Raw genomic sequence first — 13,167 nt, forward strand, 5'->3', positions numbered from 1 at the left:
TCTGTTCAGATAAAAACAAGAATGTGTCCACATTACACGGATGCCCCACTCGCACTATCATTTTCTATGTTTATTGGACCGTGAAATTGGAATAAATTCTCTAATTTGGCATTACAATTAGAATGATGTTATCAAAGGGAACATGTACACTGAGTTTTATGTTGATTGGACTTCTACTTTATCAAAAACTACCTTGACCAAAAACTTTAACCTGAAATTTGCACTTTCATTTTTCTATGTTCAGTGAACCGTAAAATTGGGGTCAAAACTCTAATTTGGCAGTTAAATTAGAAAGATCATATCATAGGGCACATGTATACATGTACTAAGTTTCAAGTTGATTGGACTTCAACTTCATCAAAACTACCTTGACCAAAAACTTTAACCTGAAGCAGGACAGAGGGACGAACGACATGGCACAGACCAGAAAACATAATGCCCCTCTACTATCGTAGGTGGGGCATAAAAATGAAGGAAAGATAAATAGAATTTGGTATTTGAAGAATCTATTTGCATAGTAACATTTTTTTTTTACACATAGCTTCTATAACTTCATTTACTCATTGTTTGTTATATTTTGAGGGAAATTTTAATGTTATATTGAAATTTTGTTCTAAATTCAATTTTATTTCTATTATTCTTATTTACGAGAATGTTTTCTATGAATTTATTATCAAAATGTTGAAATATGACAATCATTCAAAAGATAAAATTTTTAGGTAACCCTTTTATACAACAGGTTTCCCACTCTTCTATATTACAGCATATGTTTAATCAGAATGATAATGTTACAGTGAAGTAATAGTGCTGATTTTTGTGACTGTTTGCCTGGCTTTTTATAATTTGTGAATGCTGTGCTTTAGTTTTTATGTTTGCTTTTAGTGCTTATGCATGTGTTTAATATATAATATTTAAAAAGTGCAGCCTAAATGTGCATGAAATGTATGTTCTATGTCTTTTATGTTATAATATTTGTATTGTATATGATTATTATGTAAATGTATGTATTTGTTGTTTATAAAAACTCAAAGAGCTTATGTTTATTTGTTATGTAACATGCCGACTATAAATAAAGCTTTGAATTGAATCGAATTGAAGTCAGCTAGTTTACAAGACAAACATTATAGCATCCTACTGAAATGTCATATAACCAAAAGATTATGTCATTATATGACTAATTGTGACGTGACCAGGGTCCATCTGGTTGCTGTTGAAACATATATATTATCTTCTGGAATATTTTACCTGAGCGATAGAGTTCCACCTGGTTGCTAATGAAACATATATATTGTCTTCTGGTATATTTTACCTGAGTGATATAGTTCCACCTGGTTGCTAATGAAACATATATATTGTAGACTTGGATCTCCTTTGAAGTGTGACACTGTAAACAAGTTTGCATTCTGTAACACTGCAACTGCTGCACCTTTAGTGTCTTCTGCCTATCAATCATAATAAAAATTTATGAAATGATCATAAAAATACAAGTTTAAAAGTATGTTCAATGCCATTTTTTTATGTATCCACTGGTGAAAATCTATATGTATTTTTTGCTAAAATGTTAAACAATGATCATTAATAGATTGCAGCTCTATCTCATAATATAAGTTATATGGTTCGCTACTGACCCCTTACGGATCCATAGAGGGTTAGTAAAATTCATAGGGGGTGAGGCCTGTGCTGAATCCCCTATGGATTTTATTCACCTTTTATGGTCTGTAGGGGGTCAGTAGTCAACTGTATAACAAATTTATCGCACGTTAGACTTGTTCTGCTGCGTTTTGTTGAAAAATAAACAATGAAACACAACATTAAAAGATGACGTCACCATAAACGCGTCATAAACCCCCTATGAAATTTACTAACTCCATACGGTCTCATAGGGGCTCACCAGGTGACGGTGTTAAACCAATCACAACGTGATAATTTACCCCCGTTGCGATAAGTAAACACAAAATCAGCTTAGCAAGACAGCCATTTGTTAGATTTTTTTCAATTTCCAAATTTGCTGCTAACAAATTGAATCCAGTGACAAGGAGTATCAAGCTGTTTTACAATGTAACTGAAATAGTTTCAGAATTGAATTTAATCTATGTTCCATCTTTTTTCATTTTCTAAAGCAGAGTTTCAATTTTTAATATTTTCCTCATGTCATATTATGTACAAATATTTGCACCATGAATTAAAATATGAAAAAAAATATTCCATATTGGTACCTTTAAAAGTGCACCATACCTTTGAATTTAATGATGTTGTTAATTTCCCCTTATCAATCCTGAGAAGCAGACACATTTTACATGGCTGATTACTGTTTGTATTTGACTTCCTTGGGTACTTGCTGTCGTGGATACTGTAATAATTGTAACTATAATCTTCTTCTTCATCTGATGATTCTGGAAAAAATATTAGCAGAACAAATATTTTAAAGATCCTTTGGGCCACACTTAAAAACCAGATGCTCCGCAGGGCGTAGCTTTATACGACCGCAGAGGTTGAACCCTGAACAGTTGGGGCAAGTATGGACACAACATTCAAGCTGGATTCCGCTCTAAATTTGGATTGTGATTAAATAGTTGACACAGCATAGGTTTCTGACACAGAATGAATGTATTCAAATGAACTTAAAATTTTTGTTTTCTCTTAGAGCAATTCACTATGCTGTTGAATATTAATCCTCTCAAAAAAATGTTTGAAGAAATTTTCTTTTTATTTATGAAATTTCAAATGAGAAAAATTGAACCCAATTTTTTAATCACATCCCCCTTTCCCTTATTCCAAAACTAATTTCAATTAAAATATTCTAATGGAGTTTGCAACAATTACTACTCATTTAAATACATTATAAAATATTAGATGTAAAAAAACTGCTTGTTATCACTGAATGGTAAAGATTATTTAAATTTATCAGTTGGTAGTAAAAAGTGAATATACATTGTATATTGTATGTAACAAAGATTAAAGTTGATTCTGGACAAAGAAAGATAACTCCAATTAAAAAAATTCTTGCAGATATTTCTTGCTTACTTTACTGGACAAAGAAAGATAACTCTTAATTAAAAAAAAATTTGCTATTTCACAATATTGTGAAATTAGATATTTCTTGCCATTGCACAATACTGTGCAATTGAAAAGACTTGCTATTGCACAATACTTAATATAATAATTTTAGATCCTGATTTGGACCAACTTGAAAACTGGGCCCATAATCAAAAATCTAAGTACATGTTTAGATTCAGCATATCAAAAAGGCCCAAGAATTTGATTTTTGTTAAAATCAAACTAAGTTTAATTTTGGACCCTTTGCACTTAAATTTAGACCAATTTTAAAACTGGACCAAAAATTAAGAATCTACATACACAGTTAGATTCGGCATATTAAAGAACCCCAATTATTCAATTTTGATGAAATCAAACAAAGTTTAATTTTGGACCTCGATTTGGGCCAACTTGAAAACTGTGCCAATAATCAAAAATCTAAGTACATTTTTAGATTCAGCATATCAAAGAACCCCAAGGTTTCAATTTTTGTTAAAATCAAACTAAGTTTAATTTTGGACCCTTTGGACCTTAATGTAGACCAATTTGAAAACGGGACCAAAAATTAAGAATCTACATACACAGTTAGATTCGGCATATTAAAGAACCCCAATTATTCAATTTTGATGAAATCAAACAAAGTTTAATTTTGGACCCTTTGGGCCCCTTTTTCCTTAACTGTTGGGACCAAAACTCCCAAAATCAATACCAACCTTCCTTTTATAGTCATAAACCTTGTGTTTAAATTTCATAGATTTCTATTTACTTATACTAACGCTATGGTGCGAAAACCAAGAAAAATGCTTATTTTGGTCCCTTTTTGGCCCCTAATTCCTAAACTGTTGGGACCAAAACTCCCAAAATCAATACCAACCTTCCTTTTGTGGTCATAAACATTGTGTTTAAATTTCATTGATTTCTATTTACTTCAACTTAAGTTATTGTGCGAAAACCAAGAATAATGCTTATTTGGGCCCTTTTTTGGCCCCTAATTCCTAAACTGTTGAAACCAAAACTCCCAAAATCAATCCCAACCTTTCTTTTGTGGTCATAAACCTTGTGTCAAAATTTCATAGATTTCTATTAACTAAAACTAAAGTTATAGTGCGAAAACCAAGAAAATGCTTATTTGGGCCCTTTTTGGCCCCTAATTCCTAAAATATTGGGACCAAAACTCCCAAAATCAATACCAGCCTTCCTTTTATGGTCATAAACCTTGTGTTAAAAATTCATAGATTTCTATTCACTTTTACTAAAGTTAGAGTGCGAAAACTAAAAGTATTCGGACGACGACGACGACGACGACGACGACGACGCCAACGTGATAGCAATATACGACGAAAATTTTTTCAAAATTTGCGGTCGTATAAAAATTGGTTTGCCCAAACCCTACCTAAAGGTTGAGACAGTGGGTAGGTAGGTAGGCATTTTCTTTTCTTTTTTCAAAAAAAGAAATTGAACTATTAGATGTTTATTAGTCTTCATGCCTATTTGATTAAAAAAAAACTTCTTCAAATCAAGATAATAAAAGAATTTGAGTAGACAGCTTTTTTCTGGTAGGTAGGGTTTGGGCAAACAAACCTATTATTTATTATGGACTTATGTAGTTATGTTACCTGGTAATAGCAGACCAATCATGAATGGTTTTGCATTCAAGAATTGTTACTGTTCTAAATGTGACTGACTGGTCTTTCATCAGTTACAAGCATGCTAAGACTTCTCAATTCCAGAACCTCAGTTATGGTTGGGGTACATGTATAATTTTTATTTAAGAGTAGTGTTTGTGGATTGTCTTGTTGGTTTTACTTCTTTTGGACAGGGTATTGTCTTTTTGCAAATTATGGCTTCTGATAATGTCCTAAGTATCTTCTTTTAATAACAAGCTTGAATTCCGAATTCTTAGTAATTATCACATTGTAAAAGAGTTTATAATTTTTGGTGATTATATGTACAGTTATATCCAATATTATAGAGGTGTTACCAATGGAATTTGTTCTAAACATAAATGCATACCATACTGAATAGCAGATTTTGCTAACTCAAAATTATCTTGCAGAACTTGAGGATAACAACTTAGATCAAATGGCTGAATAGATCCTGAAGCTTGGTCCTGAGTAGGTAAAGGTGATGGTGCGACTGGTTCCCATAGTAACAAGTCATTATTAAATCTGAAAGACATAACTTTGTCATTTGATATTTCAAAGGTGTGAAGTGGAAGAAACAATTCAAACTGTAAAAATAAAAGAACATACACCAGAATGTTACTTGCAAAAATATTAAAATGAATCCTTTGTTACAGAATATTTTTAGAGGAATTTAAAGAATAATTTGTAGGCTACTCGAACAATTCATAGTAAGTTTACCATTATACTATGGAGATTTAAGATGTGGAATGTATTCCACATTTAAATCTTTAACATTCCCTGTCATGTCATGGTCTTTAATTACCTGTTATATAGAACTTCATAGAAGTTTTTACTAGGTAGGTAACAGTTAGCCATTGGTAAATAAATCTCTAATGTTATTTCTGTATTGTTTAAACAGGTATCCTGGAATTCCATCATCTCATCTCTGTCCCCTGGTATGACCATCTGTCAAAATACAAAAATTCTTGATTAGTGACTTCAGTTCAATTTCTACACTTTTAAACATGTAAAAAAATGCTCTGCAAGGGCGCAGCTTGATACGACTGTGTAGATTGAACTCTGAACAATTGGGGCCAGTATGGACACAATATTCTAGCTTGATACATCTCTTAATTTAGATTGTGATTAAATATTTGACACAGCATAGGTTTCTGACACAGAAAGAATGTGGTCTAACGAACTTAAACAATTTTTTTTTTTACCTATTATGGTCCAATATCCAAAATCTAAATACTTGGATTTTTGGTCACTTTTTCCTAAACAATTATGGCATTAACCCCCAAAATCAATTGGAACCTTGTGGTACAATTTCAGAAGGATCCATTAGACACATGTTATTGTTGACCCCTTTTGGGCCCCTTGTTCCTAAACAGATGTACCATAACTCCCAAAATCATCTCTCAACATTCATATGAGGTTTCAAACCTTGTTTTTAAAATTTCATAGAGATCCATTCACTTTAAACAATAGTTATTGTATGGAAATTTAAGTGTCTTCGGAAAACACTGATGACCATGACAATGATGTGATACCAATATACGAATAAAAAAAAATTTGCGGTCATATAAAAAAACCAACTTTTTATACAAAGAGAGCGCACACTATAGTTATCTGCCCTACGTTATCATTTTTGATCTATCTTATGTTAACAGTCCTAAGGTTCACTACAAAATCACATCAATTTAACAATATTCATTTTATAAATGATCCAAAAAAATAAGTCAATATAAAAAAGAAGATGTGATATGATTGCCAATGAGACAACTCTCCGTAAGAGACCAAAATGACACAGAAATTAACAACAATAGGTCACTGTACAGCCGTCAACAATGAGCAAAGCCTACACCGCATAGTCAGCTATAAAAGGCCCCAAAATGACAATGTAAAACAATTCAAATAAGACTACTAATGGCCTTATTTATGTACAAAAAATGAATGAATAAACAAAATTGTAACACATAAACAAACGACAACCACTGAATTACAGGTTCCTGACTTGGGACAGGCACATACATACATTCAAGGTCAGATTTCAATGTATACACCAAATAAAATTGACCTATAGCTAATAGTATACAAGAAACAGACCAAGATATGAACCAATAAACCATGAAAATCTTATCACAGTCAGATGAACCCTGCCAGACAGATATGTACATCTTATATTCATTCAATATATCAACTTCAGTTCACATATTGCTAATGGTTATTAACAACGAACGAAACACACCATTGACTTTTGAACTAAAGTTACCGTGTAAATAAGGTGAAAGTCCGATAAAACATGTCAGACTGATATGTACACCTTACAATCATTCCTCACACCACATATAGTTGACCTATTGCCTACAGTATTGAGAAATGGACCTAATCATGTAACTTTAACCTTGATCACTGAGACATCTAGACATTGCAAGGAACCCATATACCAAATACACATGTAAATGTCTCTCAGTGTAAGCTCTGGTGCTGTAGGACAAAGGGCTCCCAGGTCAGAGTAGGTTTAAGTGATTCCAGAGTAACTTGACTGTACTCAGATATCATATTAAGCCATGAAACATCGGTGGAATTTTACTCATTTCCCTCAGTGGTGACGTTAGTAAGCTATGGTGCTGTAGGACAAAGGGCTATCCTGTTACTCATAAAAAGTGAGAAATTTACATGATAAAATTATTTTTTTAAAAATATTTTCAAGCAGTTCCTGAAAGATGAAAATGAAAAAAAAACCCAGTTTATGCCACCTCCAGATAGTAATTCCCATGTTTAGCATACTAAAACTTTTGTTGCAGACAAGACACAAATTATCTAATTATACAGTTAAAAAAGTATCTTTGTTTACTACTAAAGCTCATTATCATAATAACGACATTTAAAAAGTTATTGAGAGGAAGATTTCAAATCTGAAACAAATATTTATGCACAGAAAATATTGTTTCAACACCTGGACAAGGTTATGGACTAACATATAACAGCAAATATTTTGTCATCGTACAAATTAGATGAGGGACAAAAAATATCCAGATTCTCCCAAAAGAACATATATCAATTTCCTCTGATTATACTCATAGAAAATTCAAATCCTACTAATGATAAAAAAGTTTGTTTTTAAGTTCTATCATCTATGTCAGCTGAAGTCCATGTCATTATCAATAAGTATTTACTGATTAGGTGAATCAGGATCATATATATATCTACATTAGATTAGATATACTTATCCAAGGGTGTATCTTGACAATTGACATTGAAGAAGCAGCAAAAGAGAACTAAACTTTTGTCATTACAACATTTAGAGGTATGGTATTTAGTTAAAACATTAATTATTGTATTTAATGACTTGTTAGGTATAAACTGCAAAGAGGTGTTTCTTTAGTGATTTTCCTAACTTTTTCCAAATGGGGTCTGGGCCCTAGGCAATTGGGAAAATGTGTTGTATAATGTGTGAATTGGGAAAAAAAAATCAATCATTGGTTTCACCAATTTAATGGGGTAATTGATTAAAATTCCAATTTTCTATTATGACCAAATTTTATATCATATTTTTTTTTTGGTGCATTGTGATATATATAACATCTTCATGCCTTATATATCATGTACTGTAGTACGCCGCTAGATTAAAACTGATGTGGAAAGGTAACATACTGCCAGTGAAAGCTCTTTTTTAGAAAACCCAGGTGGTCGTGTGGTCTAGCGGGACGGCTGCAGTGCAGGCAATTTGGTGTCACGATATCACAGTAGCATGGATTAGAATCCCGGCGAGGGAAGAATAAAAAATTTGCAAAAGCAAATTTACAGATCTAACATTGTTGGGTTGATGTTTAGACGAGTTGTATATATAATATATATATATATCATCAGGGTTTTCCAAAAGTTGATTAATTGAGAATTTTCTGTGTTCATTTGGGAAAAAAATAGGGTTTTTCTTTTTGGGAATGGGGCCTATATTCTGACCCAAAATAAAGGCAGGAAAATCACTGTTCTTAAATAATAGACCCCCATAGACCCAGTATTACATTTAGGTAGCAAGAATAGACCCTTCACCACAATGAAATCTATTTGTAGAATCGGAACATATTTAACAGATTTTTTGCAATGTTTCCGACAGTATTTAAGAATTTTTTTTTTTTGTATGCACATATGTGGTTCCAATATGTATTTTGCAGGAGAATAATAGTCTACAATTATATCTACTGTGTAACTAAACAGAAACCACACCATTGGTAACTTAGCGTGGCCAGTTGTCCTGTTTAGTGTGGAGCTGTTTGAAAAAGCCAAACCAAACTGAAGAATAAAATGCTGTGTTGTGCACAGGTTGATACAACCACAGTTCAGTGGTTGTAGTTTGTTGTACATTTTATTTGTTTTACCTTCATTGTATTGTGCATAAATCACGCTGTTAGATTTCGCCTTTGAAATGCTTTACATTTGTCATTTCAGGCCAAATATCACCTCCCATTCACAATTAATTAACTATTTGGACCTCAACAAGAATGCAAAATAACTTTTATCTTGGAAATTTTCAGGTCATGGCATCCAGTAAACCTATTCCATGTGGACCTTGTAAAGAAGGAAAAGTTACCACTAAAGCTGATATCTGGTGTTACAACTGTGATGAAGGATTGTGTTCAACATGTTCTGGTCATCACAAGAGATCTAGATTGTCAAGTGATCATAAAACCATTGATATTAAAAGTTATAACCCATCTGTCAGAGCTATCAAAACAGAATGTGACAAACATGGTCAACAGCTTAACTTGTATTGCCCCAGTCATTTAATGCCTTGCTGTGATGAATGTATCTCCACTAGTCATTCAAAATGTATAGGAATAAAAAGTTTAGCTAGCGTTGTGGAGAAAACCAAGATCGAAAAATCTAAAGAATCTGTAGAGAAAGATATAAATTCCATCTTACATCTCTTCGGTAAAATTGTAAATAACAAATCACAAAACATTAAAAAAGGAGAAGAAGAATATGTAAGCTTAAAGGATTTCATTGTGAAAATACGCAATGAAATAGATGAACATTTAACCCATCTAGAGAAGAAGATTTACCAAGAAGCAGAAACTATCTTGAATCAGGAAAAGTCCAAGGCAGCAGATTTAATAGCTGAAATTGAAGCAAAACAGAAAAACTTAAAGAAAATGCAAAACCAATTACATACAGTCGAACCACACATTTCAAAACTACAATCATTTCTAAGTGTTCATCAAATTGAACAAAAAGTACATCAATGTCAACGATACATAGATGATCTGGAAAATGACAACAGGGCAAAAGAATTTACCATCAAAATGGAGCAAAACAATGAAATAGAACAGATGATAAAAAAGTTAGAATCCTTAGGAGAATTAAAGGTTGTTAAAACAGATATGGATTTGAATACAGAAACAAGTGTGAAAAGGGAAGCACAAGTAAAATCACAGGAACAATCAAACATAAGCAAAATGACCATGAATATTGAGAAAAAGATAGATATCCACATGCATTGGGTGATTAGTGATATGATTTGTCTGATGGATGAAAGACTTATAATAGTGGAATCGTGTAATGAGGTAAGGCTTCTTTCTCCTGATGGCAAGCTTGAGAAACAGTTTCATATACCTGGTGCAGCCTGGTGTGTTACACAGATCAATCAGGACACTATTGCCCTAACTCATCCTGGTGAGAAAGCTATTAAGATCTTCAATATGGAGAATGAAATAGTAACCAAAGTTATCACATTAGATAAAAAATGCTGTGGATTATCATCATCAGATGATTCTCTTGTTGTTGGTTTGAGTAGTGATGAAATCCGTATTGTAGACTTAGAAGGAAATACACTGAAGTCAATACAAGTTCAGTGTGAATCAAACCTAGATTGCCTTGTTTACTGTAATGATAGAGTAATCTATAGTGACTGGGCTGGTAAAGCAGTATACTGTGTTGATGTATCAGGTAAACAGATCTGGCAATATACACAGGATTTATCAAAACCAAGAGGACTTTGTACAGATACTTATGGTAACATTATTGTAGCAGATAATGGCTCTCATAGAATAATAGTTATATCAAAAGATGGAAAGGATAGTAAAGTACTGCTATGTGATAAACTGTCTTCTAGATGTATTTGTTTGAAACAGAATGAGACTTCAGGTTTTATTTGTGATACGAGAGGTCTAAACTTGACAAAATTCAATTTATCTTCTGGATAAAATAAACACTGAGGAAGACAATGATGTCACCTGACTTTGATACATGTACTTCAATTAGGAACTTGTTATTTATTTTTATTAAATATTACACAGAATCAGTTAGCTTAGTTAAACCTGTCATCAGTTATTTGGGATCATATCCTGTGTTAGACCTTTCCATTATTTTGAACATCTTTACTTCTAAAATAATGAGGTCCAATTGGTTAGTCTGCATGATATAAAATCCATTAATCAAAGAACTCAATTTTATATATACGAATAATAAAGACAAAAGGATTGATTGAACCACTCCAGCCCTTATGTTTTTCACATATGACCCTGGGTTAAAATTTCAGTGGGTTCAATTTTCCATATTATCGTAAGATGAAATGATCCACAGGGCTGCAGAGGTAGAACCCTGAACGGTTGGGTCAAGTATGGACACAACATTCAAGCTTGATACAGCTCTGAAATTGGATTGTGATTAAATAGTTGACACAGCATAGGTTTCCGACACAGAATCAATGTGGTCTAAGAACTTAAAATTTTTAAATTGCACATTTAACTTTTATGGTCCAACATCCAAAATCTAAATATATGATTAGAATCAACATATCAAAGAACCCCAAGAATTCAATTTTTGTTGAAACAGGTTATTGGGGTAAACATTTTTAGTTTCCAAAAAATCTTACTGCATTACAGGTAACAGTATTCATCCATACTAATTTTGAACAAATTAAGTCATCTAATAGGCCTCCAGATTTTTTTGAAAATTTAGTGCTGACCCCAAGAACCGGTTTGGCAACGACATAACAATTTCAAGTTTATTTACAATTTACACAGTGTGTATAAGTTACTTATATTAAAATGAACATATGTTCCCATAGTTTGGGACTTTTATTTATTATAGGTTGCAAAATACAAGCAAAGTTTAGATGTTTATGGAGTGTCCTATATTTTAACTTTAGTGGAACCTTAAAGCTGAAATAATTTGATATATTGTATTTTTAGGGAATTTGTAACAGTTAAAGCAGAATAGAATTCATTTCCTACCTCTTCACTGACATGTTTGTGGGTGTCTTCTTTACTTCCATCCTCATCTTTACCATACATGGATTTCTTGTTGGAGAATGGTGATGGATCCACTTTGTCAAACTGACACGCCCCATTCAGAGAATCAAGAGGGGTATTATTGTCAGAGTTCATTCCTTGTTCATCCAGTAAGGATATGATCTGTTTTGATAGTTTTAAACTTATTCTGAAATTAAATTGAATGTATAAAACTGACCATTAGTCTATATGTTTTACTTTTTGACATACATAATTACTGTGAAAGTACTTCTATTCATGGGGTACCAATTTTCGTGGTTTTCGTGGATGACTTTATCCACAAATTTAAGTGGCCAACGAAATAAAACAACCATTGTCCAAATCAAGACATGAAAGTCAGATTTTCGGTATTGATATGCTAGTATGAAAAAGCGCTCATTTTATATCCTCATAGTTCTGGTACATATGGGAAATAATAATTTAATGATGGGCTTGATTTTGATCAGAATTATTTGACAATTTAAGATTCGTTGATAGCATTTGTTTATGTTACTGTTTTCTTTAGGTGACATGTGTATGGCCTAATTAACACCTTTGATGGTCTTTTAACCGTTGATCACTTTATCATGAATTAATTAGTGTTATCACTACGGTTTACGTGGGTCAATGTTTACTTTGCAATTTCCTTCAATCAAGACTATTTGTAACCTTCGTTTCTAAAGGCTTTAATTCTTTTTGTTTAAGAAAACCAACATCCACGAATTTAAAAACCCACGAACATGTAAATATTGCTCAAACCACGAAAATTGATTCCCACGAATTAAAGTACTTTCACAGTTTCTTGTGTCTTTTGCATGTATTTTTTTCTTAAATAATCATATATTTTTATAACTTTGACTTATCAGCTTATGAATAAATAATTCATTAGATGGCCTATCAATTAACAAATAATAAGTGGATAAAATCTTAATTTTGACTTTCAATACTTTTCTCTTGACTCAAACAAATATATAACCTACTGAGGTGAATTAAATCCATCTTCATTGTCATTGTCCCCACAGGCATAGGCAAATGGTTCTGGTTCATGGTTAGGATCCAGTAGAAAAGAACCTGAAAGTAATTATCCAATTTTTATATTTTGTATATCTCAGCAATTTCATCAGATCTTCTTATACCTTTGGTTTTTAATGTTTGACACAAGACATTCAATAAGTAACATTGCACCAATTCATTTTCACCTGAATGACAAAGTCTTTGCACCCAATGCA

At 32.3% G+C, this 13,167-nt stretch overlaps 1 protein-coding gene across 1 annotated transcript in view; it reads right to left on the bottom strand.

Annotated features, from left to right (window-relative positions):
- LOC134711383 (autophagy-related protein 2 homolog B-like) overlaps window positions 1–13,167 on the bottom strand; it is a 95,034-nt gene that overhangs the window by 21,794 nt on the left and 60,073 nt on the right. The window contains exons 17-22 of the mRNA XM_063571943.1: window positions 12,919–13,009; window positions 11,903–12,107; window positions 5,485–5,627; window positions 5,050–5,204; window positions 2,236–2,393; window positions 1,310–1,442 (exon numbers count right to left, since the gene is read on the bottom strand). Of these exons, the coding sequence (XP_063428013.1) occupies window positions 1,310–1,442; window positions 2,236–2,393; window positions 5,050–5,204; window positions 5,485–5,627; window positions 11,903–12,107; window positions 12,919–13,009 (885 nt within the window). The remainder of the gene's footprint in view (window positions 1–1,309; window positions 1,443–2,235; window positions 2,394–5,049; window positions 5,205–5,484; window positions 5,628–11,902; window positions 12,108–12,918; window positions 13,010–13,167) is intronic.

This window comes from Mytilus trossulus, chromosome 3 (genome assembly GCF_036588685.1).
Source record: "Mytilus trossulus isolate FHL-02 chromosome 3, PNRI_Mtr1.1.1.hap1, whole genome shotgun sequence".
Lineage (NCBI taxonomy): Eukaryota > Metazoa > Mollusca > Bivalvia > Mytilida > Mytilidae > Mytilus > Mytilus trossulus.